General features: G+C 35.6%; 3 protein-coding genes across 3 annotated transcripts; all 3 read right to left on the reverse strand.

The window, feature by feature from the left end:
• Positions 1–614: 614 nt before the first annotated feature.
• On the reverse strand, positions 615–1,987 carry LOC145579862 (uncharacterized). Its single transcript, XM_081637147.1, has one exon. The coding sequence runs from the start codon at positions 1,864–1,866 to the stop codon at positions 1,051–1,053; it is 816 nt and encodes a 271-aa protein (XP_081493273.1). The 5' UTR covers positions 1,867–1,987; the 3' UTR covers positions 615–1,050.
• Positions 1,988–2,310: 323 nt separating this feature from the next.
• On the reverse strand, positions 2,311–6,797 carry LOC145579861 (uncharacterized). The gene is made up of 6 exons (XM_081637146.1): positions 6,528–6,797; positions 6,266–6,398; positions 5,269–5,372; positions 4,469–4,613; positions 4,240–4,380; positions 2,311–4,064 (listed from the first exon to the last, which is right to left on the reverse strand). Exons 1-6 carry the CDS (start codon positions 6,569–6,571, stop codon positions 2,688–2,690), a joined length of 1,944 nt encoding a protein of 647 aa, XP_081493272.1. The 5' UTR covers positions 6,572–6,797; the 3' UTR covers positions 2,311–2,687.
• Positions 6,798–9,904: 3,107 nt separating this feature from the next.
• LOC145578583 (uncharacterized) lies at positions 9,905–15,900 on the reverse strand. Its single transcript, XM_081635883.1, has 11 exons — positions 15,578–15,900; positions 14,171–14,365; positions 13,974–14,058; positions 13,801–13,876; positions 13,437–13,613; positions 12,941–13,043; positions 12,546–12,655; positions 12,041–12,130; positions 11,824–11,904; positions 10,691–11,518; positions 9,905–10,512 (listed from the first exon to the last, which is right to left on the reverse strand). Exons 1-11 carry the CDS (start codon positions 15,831–15,833, stop codon positions 10,420–10,422), a joined length of 2,094 nt encoding a protein of 697 aa, XP_081492009.1. The 5' UTR covers positions 15,834–15,900; the 3' UTR covers positions 9,905–10,419.
• Between the last annotated feature and the right edge of the window lie 200 nt (positions 15,901–16,100).

Below are 16,100 nucleotides of genomic sequence, written 5' to 3' on the forward strand. Positions count from 1 at the left end.
GTCACGCCAAAATTGACATTATCAACAACAGCTAGATAAAAATAAAGCAAGCAGGTCTACAAGTTCCCATCAGCTCGGTAATTTTTGTACAAACTAGTGGGGTGTAAACTATTCAACCAAAAAATTACCGTTTGCATTTACTTAACAATTCCTCCACAGTCCATACTATTACAAACTATGTAACTAGTACATTTATCTACTGATATTGCTAGATTTTTGTGGCTAAGAGAATCTGAAACTTCTTTCTTGGGCTCAATGCATTATGTTTGTCCATGTCCAATATATACAAAAATACAAAATGCATTGTTATGCTTCCATGCCCTTGGAATCACCATACAATTAGCAACCCCCATAAAATATCAAAGATAATTCTTTCATTTTTGTCATACTCATTTTTTTAATTTATTTTTTTTAATGTGAATTTTCCAAAGAACCACTTGCTCCTCACGTGCAAGCTTCACAATCCCAAAACAAAAATAACCCAAAAATAAATTTAAAAAAAAAAAAAAAAAAAAAAAAAAAGAAGAGAATTTGTTTCTTAGTGATAGAATCTTTAAGCAGGGATAAAATTCTCTTTCAAAAAACATAAAGACAAGTTAAAAAGAATGTATACATACAAAAACAAACATACTGTATATAGATATTGTATGTTGCTGCTATTCTGCTAAGACTTACATAAAATAATTAAATCTATTTAATCAAACTATTTTCCTAAACAACAAAAGACCTTAAGACAGATAAAATAGGGCAAAAGAGCTAAAGTTAGGTGAAAGGGAGGCATGGGTTCACGTGCCTTTACCCACGCCTATTGCCATAAAAAGCACAACTTCTACCACAAATTTACTGCCATAAATTTACTACATTACAGTACTACTAACATCAACCAGGAAAAGGTAAATAAAAAGGGGAAGAAAATTCACCCACCCCTAAACTAGAGGAGCAATTACTAGGAAATTTCATTTTTTTTTTCACCTTTAAACATGAGATATTCTAATAGAATAATCTTGCAACCTCTAATTTTTATCTAATTAGGGATGAAAACATTAAAATTTACCAAGAAGGTGAAGTGCGAGGTGAATCTGAAGAAGAAGATGAACGACCAATATGACTGTTTGATTCACTAGCAGAAGGACCCAAAGACCTTGCATCCCTTAATGAAACAGAAGCAGCTTTAGCAGGGAGCTCCTTCATTGGACTCAGTGGCAGTGAAGATGGACTTGATGAAGTTCCAAGATTTTCATTATCCCTCTCTTCCTCATCATCCCCGGACGACCCGCTCCGATCCAGCTGGGACGGGGAGCTGTCCGGGGTCTCAAATGGGGTTGCCACTCGGCTCGGCCGGGCAACCTCATTGTCATAGATAGGGTTTGAAATGTACATGAAATTCTTTTCCTTCCCATCTTCAGGTACAATTTCAGGGTTTTCGTCAGACTGTTGGTGAGGCTTGGTAAGTGGGATGAAAGAAGGTGAGGGTGATAATGAAGAAGCAAGGCCAATTTGTTGAGGGGATTGAACTCTAAGAAACTGATGAAGTTTCCCATGTTTTGGCCTCTCAATATCACTTTCAGCTCGGTTTTCTCTCTTACTTGGGAGTTTGGGAAAGAGGAAGCTTCTAGGAGCATCTAGAACCCCTTGAGCATAGAAGCTACTAAGAGGAGAAGGGACTAACTGCTCTTGTGGCTGTTGAGGCTGAGAGACGGGGTTTTCGGGGTTCGAATCAGGTTTTCCGGCTTTTATCTTTAGTCGCCGGAGAAAAAGAGAGCAATAAAGCTCAGCTAGAAGTACCAACACTAAGAGTAGCACAATGGCAAGGACAATTACAATTGCCATTGTTGCTCCCATTATTACTTTGGAAGACCCTTTCATCTCTCTCACTTTCTAGAGTACCGTTGTAAAAATGACTGAATGATAGGAAAAAGATGAGCAGAAAGAAAGAGTAATAAAAGGAGGGTTTTCATGAGATACCTTATTTTTTTGGCGGGAAAGAGTACTAAGCATATGGCAGGTAAAAGGACTGGAGACTTTGGAAGACGAGTCATATAAAAGGACTCGTAGGCCATTTTCCATGGAGGGTATAATGGTCATTTACTATCTGCAAGATGCTTCGGTAAACCTTTGTTCTGAAACTAAACAAAACACACCTTAATTTGACCAAACTGAACTACTAGTACCAACTGAACACAGCTGTAGTATAAGTGTCGCGATGTAACACTGATCTACATGTGAGTAGTGCATACCTAATACAAACTAAAACTGGAAAGTACAGTAATTAGCTACTTTATTAAACTAAATTACATACAGTATAATGATGTGAACTAATGTAATTGGATAATATAATCTTAATCTGTATCATTAGAGTTTTTTTTCTTTTTTTTTTTTCATATAATTGCGTGCAAAATTGCAAATGATAATACAATTTTACAGGCTAAATAGTATGGTGATCGTGTAGTCAACAATGTCTTACTCTTGAATGCTCTCTATTATACAATGAATCAATGATACCGCAAATCTCAGGAAACCAAATGCACCATGATTCTCCATCCAATTTCTTTGCACATTTCTTGACCTCGATTATTCAACATAGACATCCTAAAATCTCTCGTAGCAGGAATGCTTAGTGAATGCAAGAAGCAAGTAGTATAGTAGTCAAGAAATGATTTGAGACTGTTACCAAAATCTTGAAGCTGTCAGCCTTTACATGCTCTCAAGGCAGCAAATCTTGCAGCTAAGTCATCGTAATCAGGAAGGTTTGGGTGCACATGCTTTGCCGGGATCTCTGGTTGAAAGGAAGCAGCACGAGAAAACACCTTCTGTTGCTCAGGCTGGGGTGCTTGGCGAGGAGGAAAAGACATCGACCTAGATGTCCCTCTCCTTGGTGTTAAATCCTCCTCATCCAAGTTACTACCAACTTCGGCTCTATGAGCTGGAGGCTTTTTCACATCACTTGTTCGTTTTTTAGTCTCCCTCCTTGGCTTTCCAGGATCACTGGAAGAAGGTTTCTTGCTGTAGTGTAGCAACAGCTGGTCAATCATTCTCTCCTCGTCATCCTTTTGGTAATTGTCATCATCAAACGCTATCTGGAGACCTTTTCTTGATTCATGTTTTCTCCTACTAGTGGACACTCTCCGGAGAACCCTTTCTTCCTTTTCCCCCTCACCATTCACTTTACCATCTTGGGAAGACCCGGAACGAGAATGTTTCTTCCGATGTCTTCGTCTAGGAGTCGATTCAACACCGCTGCTTTCATCTTTGTAATAAACTTCCGTGACACGTCCCTTTCCATCCAAATTTTCTTGGGCACCAGGAATATCAGGTTTGGTGGGGGGCTTTTCTGGCCTGCCAGTTGGATAAAAGGTTAAAGTGTCATTCTCTTCAGGATCAACTTTGTGCTTGCTCTTTCTTGGTTTAACATATGGAGGAGGAACTCCACCACTGAAATTCAAAGGCAACCCATCTGTTACACCCTCTTCTTTCTTTCTTGTGGATCTTACATGATTCTTTTCAGTTGGTTCATCATTAATGGAAGATGGGGAGCTTATTCCATTATTGGCTGGCCGTTGATCAGGTTTTTGTTGCGACAAGACTTTTAAAAGATCTTCTTCTGGCTCATCATCCTGCCTACGTCTATCCAGCTTGTGGCTATGAACAGTTTCCAATCTTTTTCCATGAGATGAGTTACCGACCTGAATGGCTTCTTTAACACTATTATCCTCGTATACACGTCTATCAGCCTTCTGTCCTTTTCTTTGAAGATAAGTGTCATGATCCTCGCTTTTCTGGATAATGCTGTCCCTATTAGGAGGCGGCTTGTACCTGTTGTTAATGAGTTCCGGTGCTTTAGAAACATTATATTTCAACTCATCTTTTCTTTCTGGTATACGATCTCTCCTGGCATCCATTTGATGTCTGCCATCAGTTTGTCTTTCTTTAATAGGATGACTGGCTTCACTCTTTTTCTTCGTTAAAACTTCTTCTTTGACAGTCCTACGGGCAGCTTCGTCAACAAAAGGTGTTGAAACTTTGACCTGAGCAGCCTGGATAGTCTCAGGAATTTTTTGGTGCTTCTGCAGATAATAAAATCACATAGAAACGGATAAGAAATAAAAAGAAAGGTGTTGCTTTTTAAGCAGCCAATTTTCTTGAAGTTCTAATTATCCTTACAACCTCACAGGATATTTCAGAAGGAAAAGAGAAACAGATATCTCAGCTGAAATGAACCTTGAGAAGACAAAGAATTACCTGCTCAGTAATGAAAGAACTAGCCATCCTCCCTTCAAAGCCCTTACTGTCCCACCTCAATGAAAATTCAGATGCTATTTCTTCCAATAATTTGATGTTTTTCTCCATAGAAGGTGGTTTCGGAGTTATATTCTCAACAAGCTGCAGCATGTAAACATAATAATTAGCTGCAAAATCTAAGAAAGAAATCTGCACACATTCTGATTCAATCTGATTCGTGAATATATACCTTTTGGTTTACATAGTACTCCACAGAGTTTCCATATCTTCCCTGGAACAAGTCTCTAAGTTCACGAAGCTCAGGTAAATCCGAAAATCTGGCAGCAGCAAACATCAAGGATGCTACAGCCTCTCTACAGTCTTCAGGGCAGTCCCTGTTATAGGCAAAGATTTTGCAACAATAAGTGTGCTGAAATGGTCTATAGTGTAAAAGAAATTCTGCAAATAGATATCCCATGCATTTGTATCACAAAGAAGGGAGCCAAGGCTACATTGATTTCTTATTGTCTATGATTGAACAAAGGGAAGAATTTTCTCGAGGTACTTTCACCTAGTTCTGAGTGCACCGATCAGTTGTATCCTTTTGCATTAGAACAATATAAATATTCACCATTATAAATATGCAAATAACAAGCCTAAACAACCAGCACAGTGATTTTAAACACCCAGCTCAGTGATTTTAAAACAATTACTGACTTGGCGTGTTGTAAATTCTACACTATCATTCTTCATTCAGGAATGCATGCATTATTTAATTATTTTGTGTAGTGAGGAAATGAAAGAGCTCAAAGTTTCTGTTATGATTATATGCTGTGACCAAACATTACCAAACAAGGAATAGGAAGTTCATCACCACAGCAGCTAAGATAAAAAAGATTAAAGATGTATATCAGTTTGCGCAACCAACCGAGCTACATACAGACACAGCATAGCACGCGAAGACCAAAGTGGAGTAATTTAAGTTCCAACACATTATATTTCTGATAAGGCATAACAAAAGCATAACAGCAAGGAGAGGTCAATACGTACCTTAGTTTTTGCAGAACTGGAAGGTGCTTCAAAATAATTTCACAAACATGATCAATAAATTCATAACATGAAATAAGAATCAGCTCTGAAATCAAACCATCTGCCTGTTATCATAAGAAATAAAATACAAGATGTCAAATTCATACAAGTATACACACATATTAGATGAAAGTCAGACTCTTGAATAACAGGAACAGCCAATGATATGCGCCACATTAATGAATCAAGATGATAGTAATACTAAAATGCAGTGCACGGTCAAGGTGAAACTGCAGTGATCTTTACAAAAATGTCGCACATTTTTTTAACGATTTGGAGCTAATAAAACATCACATTTCCGCACATTAAAAACGCAAACAACTTCCAGATATGCCAAGTCCAACATCAAGTACCTAGAATAATAATCTATGTTACGCAAAATGTCAAAATTACACAATCAGTGAGTCCAAGACCAGAATAATACATTTCATAGAATTATTCCTACATTTAGATTAATTTGTACTATTCAATAAGTCATGTCATATGCTATTTTCAGAGTGTCAAACAATTAACTATTGTTGGAACGAAGAGACAGAACAAGACATTTTTCATCAAAATTTATTTCTACCTCCATTATTCAACCAAAGTATAATTATATGAATATGTAGAGTAAAATTTCCTCATTAGAAGATTATTTTTAGACCTAAGTTACACCTCAAATTACTGACAGTCAAATTCTAAATCCAATGAATAAATGAATATCCAAATTCTTGCTAAAATCAAGCAAATATGCTTTTCGGTCAAAATTAATCGACAAAATACACATATAAACATAGAATATAAGCAATATTCAGATGCACCGACATTTCTCATCATCCAAATAGGCAAATACTATGCACAACGGAAAAATTCAAATAAACATTATAAAAATTCAACAATCATCAAAAAACGACACGACAAAAATAGAAATAAAAAATCAAATCGTTGAGCTAAAAAACAAGAGGAAAAACAAACTCACTCTTCCATAAGCGTTCTTTTCAAGGCCATTAGCAAGCAGATCAGCAATGTCTTTCCTCAAAAACTTCTGCGTCGCATTTCGTTTTCGTCGCACAACTTCGATTCGAGTTCTCGTCTGCTTAATCAACGATTTACTGCAAATTCAATCCAAAAAAAAATCAAAATCAGTGAAATGAATCAAAATCCAGCAAAAACGAGTTAAAATAGGTTGAAAAAGAGAAAGATCTAGGTGAGAAAGAGATTGAACAACAAATCTAACAAACCATTTGGAGTAGAATCCACTTTTTCCGAGCAATCCGTCTAGCATCGTAGTTAGCTAATTTCGATCGTTTTCAGGAAATGGAGATAGAAAAGAGGAGAGAGAAATGGAGATGAAGAGAGAGAAAGTAGAGAGAGAAGTAAATGAAGTTCGAAAATTGAAGCAATCCTACCAGCATCCACCACTGCTGCAGAGAGAATACTCTTTCACTTTCTCTCTCTTCACTCACACTTTCTCTCTCTCTTGTTTTGTTTGGGTGGAAGACAATGGACTAATCACGCTTTTGAATTAATAGAAATTGTGCTTTACTGATTCGTGAGCTTATATTCATTTTGTGAGGTTTCCATAATTACCCTTGATGTTTATTCTTATGCATGCATCTGTCCTCTGTTGTTTGATGTTTGTTGTTTGATGTTTTTTTAATCTTTGACAGAAAATGTATGGTCTATTGGAGTCAATTTTACTCCATATAGAGACTTTTTTAATAAATAGCTCAAGTTTGGGTCATGATAAAACTTGTACTCGTACTCTCTCTGTCCCTTTTTTTTTTTTTGCTCCATTGGAGTTTTCATGGTCTTCGAGACGCGTGTTAAAACGTATACTTCTTCCGTTTTCTTTTACTTGCAACACACCTTTTAGGCACGCAGTTTTAGGAAATGATTAGTGAGGATAAACGACCGATTTTATCAATATAATTTTTACACGAAGATTAGAATAGGGTTAAGTATCATTTGTAAAAATTATAATGAATAACTTGTCTGTTTACATTACACAAACCCGACCTCAAAACACGTGCCACAAGGCTGTGTTGCAAGTAAAAAGAAACGGATGAAGTATATTTCAAGATCTATAAGTGTAAAAATTATAAAAACTTGATATTAATAAAATATATAATTCGACGAATCCAACAAGATCCCACTTGACTATATTATCTCTTATACATTAATGGGAATTTACGGTCAAAGTTATTAAAAATTGACTCAAAAATTAGCTATGGGGCAAAAAAATAGGGACAGAGGGAGTATTACGTAGTATTTTTTTTATCTGAATAATAAGTCGGTTTTGAAGAACTTATGATAAATACTTCATATATGAATAACTCGAGCTTGTTTATTAATGTTCATGAACAAATTATTTATATGAAATTATGAATAGCTCAAAGCATGTTTAATAAATGAAATTAGCTTGTTCACAATAATTAAATACAATATATCATTTGTAGCCTTATGTTTAGGGATAGTAGCCTTTTAAGAATCTAACTCTTATAGATTTAAGGACACAAATATGTTTGAACTAGTATTTATAGTTCGAAAGTCGGGGACTATGAGCTTGGCATAGTAGTTACGAATCAAATTTTTGAAAAATTTATGACATGAATTTAGCACAAATAGTTGTATCACTATGGGTTGGAAAAGAAGTTTCGATGTGAACTATTGTTTGTAAAGAGAAAGGTTTAAAGGATAAATGATTAGTTTAATCATCTAAAGTTAGCTGATAGTCGATATGGCGTATACTTCATTGATCATTTTGCTACAACATTAACATGTGCACTCATTAAGACAATAACAATTATAAGCAAAATGAATTAATGGAGAGAAAACCAATAAATCACATGGGTAGAGCAAAGTCAACGAGGGCAAAGTTGTCTATTTATAGTCCAAAACACAAAAATAAACAAAAAAGGAAACTATAACGCTAAAAGAGTAAAGTACGAAAAAAAAAATGTTGTTATTAAATTGCCAAAAGTCAAATTTTTAATGTGTTTTTTTTAGTATTTTTCTCTTCTCCTTTGTATTGTTCCTTGTATTTTAAAATATATTATGCACTTTTATCTTATATTAACTTAGTTAAATTATAGCTTAAAAATTGATGCTCAAGACATGAAACCTAATTAATCAGTTCGAAAACAAAATATTGGCACAACCAAGTCCAAGGTATCCCTTGCTTGGACCAACTCACTAGTCAGTAGTCACTATGCATGTGGGTAGGTTTATACAAGAGTTTAGGAAACATTTTGTGAAACTATTATTTGAAATCTTCAACTAACACAATAATATTCAATTGGTTATATTTTCCTTAATGTTAGTTTCACTTGCACCCCACCCGTTTCAAATTATTAGTGTTACAATTTAAGTGCTTAGTTAACTTACTCCACAAGTGGATATAGATATAGATATAGCTATAGCTAGGGTATTCTCAATTAGACTTATTTTACTAATATACTTCCTCCGTTTCTTTTTAGTTGACACGTTTTTTTAGTCACGTTTGTCAATGCACAACTTTAACTATTCATATATTTAATTACTGATAACCAAAAAATATGAAAAGTTGATATGTTGATATTTTGAAATATTTATCGTGACGAATCTAACAAGATTCCACATGACTATATTTTTCATTACCTATAAAAGCACAAAACACGGTTAAAAAGGAGTGTGTGAATAGTGTTAATGTCAAAACGTGTCAGGTAAAAAAAAAAAAACAGAGTTACGTAGCATAACATTATAGATTAATAATTATATGATATCCCATGAAACAAGATAAGAAAAAATATTAATCATATCGAATGAACAAAGTAAGACCCTACATAGAAAACTGAACAATACATATATCTTGAGGAATATTTATCGATATAAAGTTGTACTTAGTAAGGATGATGGGGCACAATGTGACATTGACAAAAAGTGTAAAAGGGCAAAAGAAGGGCAAAGTCCATTCAATAAAATAGAGAAAAACTAGAAAGCTAAAAAGGGTAGATTAGGAAAAAGAGGAAAGACAAGGCATGATGCGTTGGGTAAGGAGAAATATAATGCGTTGGATAAGATGATGGCCGTTGGATTAGGGAGCATAATTAAGATTAGTAATTTGGGGAATAAAGCAATGGAGCGGGTGATAATGCATTTTGATGAGCCTTTGAAGAGAACCACAAAAGTGGATGTGTAATGTGTTTGAGTTGGTCCGCAACAAATTACAGTAATATTGGTGGAGCTAATTTCTTGCTTTTTTATACGAGCCGTTATTTTGTCAGTAAAGCAGTTGGATCTATACTTCCCCATAATAATACTTGCTTTAACGGTATTCAACTGCTTCTACTTTGGTAACTTGTCAACTTGTGACTGTGGTCACTGGCCCGTGAGGATTCGCTACTCTTTCCGTTTATTATAGATCGTCCCGGTTTGAAACCGTATCTTAAATATTTCTCCAGAGCTATCTGGAAGAAAAAAAAAAAGTGTCTAGTGTAACCCACATAACAAAACTTTTAATAAAGTGAGACAAACTTTAAAAGAGGAATAGAATAACGAGTAAAAAAAAAGAATAGAAGAAAAACTTGTGTCCAACTTCTGAACAATAGTTTAGATAATCACATATACTCCGTACTATATACTACGAGTATAAAAAGACATTAATTATATAAACGAGTTTGACAGATTACAGACTACGGTTAGGTACATTGACAAAAGAGTTACAACAAATGTAAACAGCATTAACAGCTTGATAATGACAACGTTGACTAAGGCATAATTATCCTTTACATTGCCTTACCATTTAATCTTTTGCTGGGGTGAGACAAAACAAGAATCATAATCCTTGCAAATCTTTGAAATGTTATCAAATCAAAACTAAAATCCAAGCACATGTTAACACATTTTAGCAGCTTGTAATAGAATCGATCTAAATCCTTTGACTGAAGTCGAATCACAAGCTCAGGCTTAGATTCTTCTTGGCTGATATGATTGGCTAAGCTGAAGCTTCAGCTGCTGTTGCCAGTTCACGGGCAATTCTGAAGGCTTTTTCTGCTTCAGTGAATATATACTCCAACAAGGACCAAATTATATCGTTGATATCCACACAATTACTCCATTACAAAGGTGGATATGATCAATCAATTACTCCAGCTACATGAATGAATTATGTCCTCCATCAAGTGGCACTCTAGGCTTGAACTGTGCAGATATGATCAAAGATGGACAATGACTAAAATCAATGCTCTGAGAAAAGAATTAAACGGTATTAGCGATCAAATCTGGAAAATAAATGAAGACAACATCATGTAGGACTTTACGTAAGCCTATACCCTATATAATGATGACTAACATCAAATTATGACCATCAATAGTAAATAAAGCTCCAATTGGGATATTAATCTATAAAAAAAGATCAACTTACTGGAATGCTTAGCAGGAAGCCCTCTTTACTGATTATGACAGGTAAGCCTCTTCGAGCAGCAACGGGAATAGATTTCAAATTTCTTAGAGCTTGTTGGGCTGATGACCTTGCATGATTGGAATATAAGTTGGTCTTGTCAAGTCCTTGATCCATTCCATGATTAACAATGGACTTCTGCAATTTGAAATTGCACGAATCTTGAGCGTTTGCCAATTTTGCAAGAAACAGCCAGTCTTCATCAATCATGTGACGGACGTAAGCTACCACATCACCAGCCATACACAAACTGCAATTTTGATGCCTTGTTTGATCACCATCTTGCAAGGAACTATAACACGAGTCCATTTCATCATTTGACATCCAAGTCAGAAAGAACCTGCTCATAAAGTAACAGCTCTGTCCAGGTCGAAATGGTTCTGTTGTAGGTACCATTTTTTCTTCATTCCTCGGCTCACTTTTAGATATAACTTCGGATCTAGACTGGAACAGTTGCGTTTCTTTCATCTGCAATTGTAAAATGGACTCATAGGTGGACTCACTAAGAATTTTGAGTCTTCTTGCTTCAGCAAGAACAGAGCTCGAAGACATTGGGTCAAGAAAGTGAATTTGTGAATTATCCGGGACTGATTGCTTCAACAAATATTTTTGATCTATGACTATTTGTTCCACATCATATGAAGAACATTGCTTCTTCTCCTGGCCAGGATATGTGGAATATAACTCAGTTTTTGCAGGAAGAACGGATTGAACGGAACAACAGACAAGGATCTTGGTTCCTTTGGTGCCAGGAGCAGCACAGAGATAGCAGCCGGCTGCTGTGAAAGAGGTCTGCAATGTTAGCAAGAGTCAAGACCGAATATAAAGTTAGTAAATACTTCGTATACATTATCAATATATGGTTAGCTAACTTAGTTCTGTCATGTGAAAAAAGCCAAGTGAAAATGTTTCGATTTCATCAAGGAAAACAACAGTGAAACTTAGGAGTTGTTTTCTATATTAAGCATAAAGGACAAGAAGAGGTAGCAGTGCAACAAGTATAAACTTGGTTCTATAATGGATAAGAAGAAGCTGTCAAAACAAACAAAAAATGGCGAGTACTAGCAGGAATTAAAAGCTAATAAAAACATATGTACCTTGCAAGGAAAAGTTCGAATATAATCTAGTAGCAGTCTTAAAGCACTTCCACGTACTGGTCTATGCCTCTGCGAGATAAACTGGCATAGCAGGGGTAAAACATATGCTTTTATTAGTACAAAAATTCATTATTTACTGAATGCAATCAATTCAAAAGACATCTGCACAAAAATAAGAAAGGAACGTGTTAATTTTGCAACTTTATAAATTTATTACCTGCAATACCAGTGCCAGAAATCTTGACAGACAGATATCCTCTCTTTTGGATGGGTTTAAACTGCCTAGGTCAATAACAGCATAACCATGCTGCAACCACCAATATAAAGATAGTTAACCAGTAGCACAACGCTACAAAAATAATTTAAAGAACATTTTAGACAAAAGCAAGCAAGTAAGCTGGAGCCTGGAGGAGACCTTCAAAAGATCACATCAGAAACTTTTTTTAAGGGGCAAGGGTTCGATTCTTATAAATATAGTAATAGTCTAACAGACAAACAGTCGTCCAACAATAATCTAGGTATCTGAAAGTGAATTACAACATTCTTATTTTGCAGATTTAGATAATAGATTCCCATATCCACGTGGCAGAAGAAGTATTAGCCAAACTGAAATCACATTTATAGGGAACATGTATCAACTAATGTTTACAGTCACCATAGCGATATATGAGGGGAACATGATGAAATATATTTTGGCCTTTTTGGTAAAATTAATTGCTTACAGGCATTATGGTCACAGCTTGATCCAACAGAACCTGACACATGTAATCAACATACAACCTTGTTCGCCTGCAAATGGCAATTAATCCTTGTAGTTCAGACCTGAATTCACCTGCAAAACCATTCTAGTCATTACCTTCTACAACCTGCGATGAAGTTAGATATACATAAACCAATCTAACAGAAATATAGTAAATAAAATATAGAATAATCCAACTGACTTTAACAGAGTCGAGGGAAGGGAAGAAGAATGTGGATTTACAGTGAAAGAATTTAGAGATGTGATTCCCAGAAGAAAAATCCAACTTCGATGCAAATGCAGATATTGTAGATGATAAATAAGGTCAAGTAGTAAGGAGATAAGATCATGTCTATCAAACAGACATCCACAGCTTACAGGTTTTCGTATCTTGCAATGCCATCCGGATCCTATTTCGAGCAAACAGTGAACTTCGATTTGAAGGATCTTCCACCCAGTTAAGATTACTGGTAATACAAATCTGCAGTAAGTACATACCTTATCCCTAAGAATTAATGAGACAGTAGGGAGGTGAAGACTAAGGTGAACCAAGAAACAGAATATAAAATTTGCAACAAACTAATGGTCAAATTTCTGCTCCAAAAAAATGATCAAAAGTAATGTCTTCAAAAAAAGAAGGCAACACAAGAATGTCCTGCCTCTATAAACATAAGCATCATATAGTCACATGCCATATCTAAGTCCAATCACTACCTAAAAAAAAAATCAAGACCCCCTGTTCACTTCAATCACTCCCCTCAAAGCAAGTGACTACAGGAGAGAGGAAGAAAATACAAGTCTCTAAGCCAAAGTGCATGAAGCATAAGAATCATATCTTGCATGCAAATATATAAGTTGTCATCTTGGTACTAACCTTGTATAGGTCTTCTTTGGTGAACTCCATGAAGGGCCGTACCAATAGAATGCCTTGATTGTCAGATATATCACCAATAACACATGGGAATTTAGGGAATAATTGAGATGTAAATGCCATTCCTGCAAGTCCAAGCACTCCACTATTGCGAGATAGCCTCAAGATAAACAGCTCAGCCTGCAGAATTCCTCATAAGGTGGATAAACATTTAAACATGTATTCAACTTTTGAAAAATATAGTTATAGCTTTTGTCATATGAATAGATGCATTTGATCAGAAAAATCCTAAGTTAACAATTAGGTTGTTTATATGATTCCAGATCGACCAACATGGACTTATATTTTTACAAACAGGAGTTTGCACCTGATCATCTGCATGATGGGCAGTAAGTAGTACACCAATCTGGTTCTGGAAGCAAACATCTTGAAATATTTTATACCTACGCATACAAAACAGGGCTTATCACTGAGTTCGGAAAAATCCATTGCAAAAGCTGAAATGCTGAAATTTAATAAGTTTGGCAGAATTATAACTACCTCATATCACGAGCCACTTCTTCCAAGTGCCCAACCTTTGGGCGACCATCAGGCCAATCACAATGCAAAATCTTACATCTGATTCCTATAAATAGTCCACATGAGAAAGCAATCTGCCAAAAAATTTCAAACTCGAAACATCATAAACCCATGAAAATCCAGTAATATATCCCTTAAGAGGGAAGACTGATTAATACCCATATCAGAAACCCAACGAGAAACAGTCTTCGCCTCTTCTTTACTCTCTGACCTCAGTCCATGGTCAACAATAATAGCAAGTAAGCCATCGACAAAGCCAGAACTGTCAAGACAATCACCATTTGAACAAGTCTTCCAATTTGTCATTAGAGCACACAAAGCCATACTATCAGCACCACCAGAGACCCCCATAGCTTCAGAAAGAGTATCAAAAGGGAACAAAATGTGAGCAGAAATGCCAATAAACAACTGGATACAAACAAGAGCTCATCCTCTCCAACCTATCTCCAACTCTTTCATACAGATTAAAGTTGAACTGAAAGGTAAATGATTTCTGAAACAAACGTGTACATTTACCTATCTCCAACTCTTTCATACAGATTAAAGTTGAACTGAAAGGTAAATGATTTCAGAAACAAACGTGTACATTTACGTTCTTATAAGTACAGATAAGAGAAAAGTATCATGAAGGTTAACAAAATAGACTCTAAATACCAAATAGAAGTGCAGAAGCAAACTCTTTGAAAGTCTTTAAAAACTGCTCCAGTGCTCCAAACTCAACTACTTGTTAAACTCCCCCATCTATCCACCACCCTTTTTGTGTAACTCCTAATGCTGGACTTACATCTATACCTTCCTAAACCCGGCTAAAATGAGGATTTCTCATTGTTGTCTACTTGTCCTTTGGAACTATTTTGGTGTTGCAATAGCTAATTGGACGTAAATTGCAAATTTTTCTTAGCTACAAGGGCTTACGAATGGGTAACACTGCTCACGAGGTACTAAGATGACACAGAAATACTCCGTTCCCGGCCACAAGAGCATACAAATGGGTAACTCCACTAATGTGATGCAACGATAACATCGCATATGAATGGGTGACACTGCTCATGTGGCACTACAAAAACATGGAAAACGTCCAATATCCTTGAAGTAATGAAATAAGAGGCCATGTGACACTACCAACATTTTTTAACATGATTCAAGTCCACATTGTAAACAAAACAGCACAGTCATTACTTCTTAGTTCTTACCATCTCCATTCAAATACTGTAGATAAACACTTTTTTTTAGTGATTAAACTAATTAAATTTGTAACTTGTAAGTCAGGGTAAAATAAGTGAGAAATTCAACCTCTCACTTTTTCTAACACTTCAATTTCTACCATATTTGTAAACATAACCCAAATCACATAAAATGGATCTCATCAATCAAAGGGTATAATAGTCCCTTAATTAATTATACAACTAGCCGAAGAGTATCTAAAATTTTCCATTAAAATAAACAATCAATCACAAAACCCAAAAAAAAAAAAGAAAGAAAATTGACAAAAAGCATAAAATTTGAGCAACCCAGATAAAAATGAATGAAAAAATCAATAAAATTGAAGATGGGTGTAAACTAACCAATGCGATGGTGGGGTTTAAGGGCAGCCATTTGCATCCTTGTTGAGAAATTTTCAGTGTATTCTGAAGGGAGTTGAGAGTTAATACTTTGGGAACATTTGCAGAAGAATCTAGAAGAAGTGCGGCGGAAGAAGAAAGAAACGACACCGTTTCTTAGCTTATTTGGGAATACCGTTGAAATTGAGGTTGCAATGACGGCGGAAGTAGCAGTGGTTCTAGTTTGAGGAGAGAGAAAGGGAATTATTCCTCGCGCCATTTTTGCTATATTTCTGCTTCAATGTTTCTCGCAATGGAGAAGATGATGTTTATGGGTTACAACTTCGAAGCGGCGTCGTTTTTTCACATTAAATTTGTGTGGATTGCGTTTTGGCTTTGTTTATGTGCAAAATTAGGGGTGATATTGAGTAAAGTTGAGCACAAACTTAGCTCTTTATTTAGAAATTTAAGGTCTGTTCTCTTCATCTTAATTTTACTTCAATTTCACTCTTTAGTAAATCAGAACAAGCCCTTAAAACAACATATG

Source organism: Chenopodium album, chromosome 14, assembly GCF_948465745.1.
Source record: "Chenopodium album chromosome 14, dcCheAlbu1.1, whole genome shotgun sequence".
NCBI lineage: Eukaryota > Viridiplantae > Streptophyta > Magnoliopsida > Caryophyllales > Amaranthaceae > Chenopodium > Chenopodium album.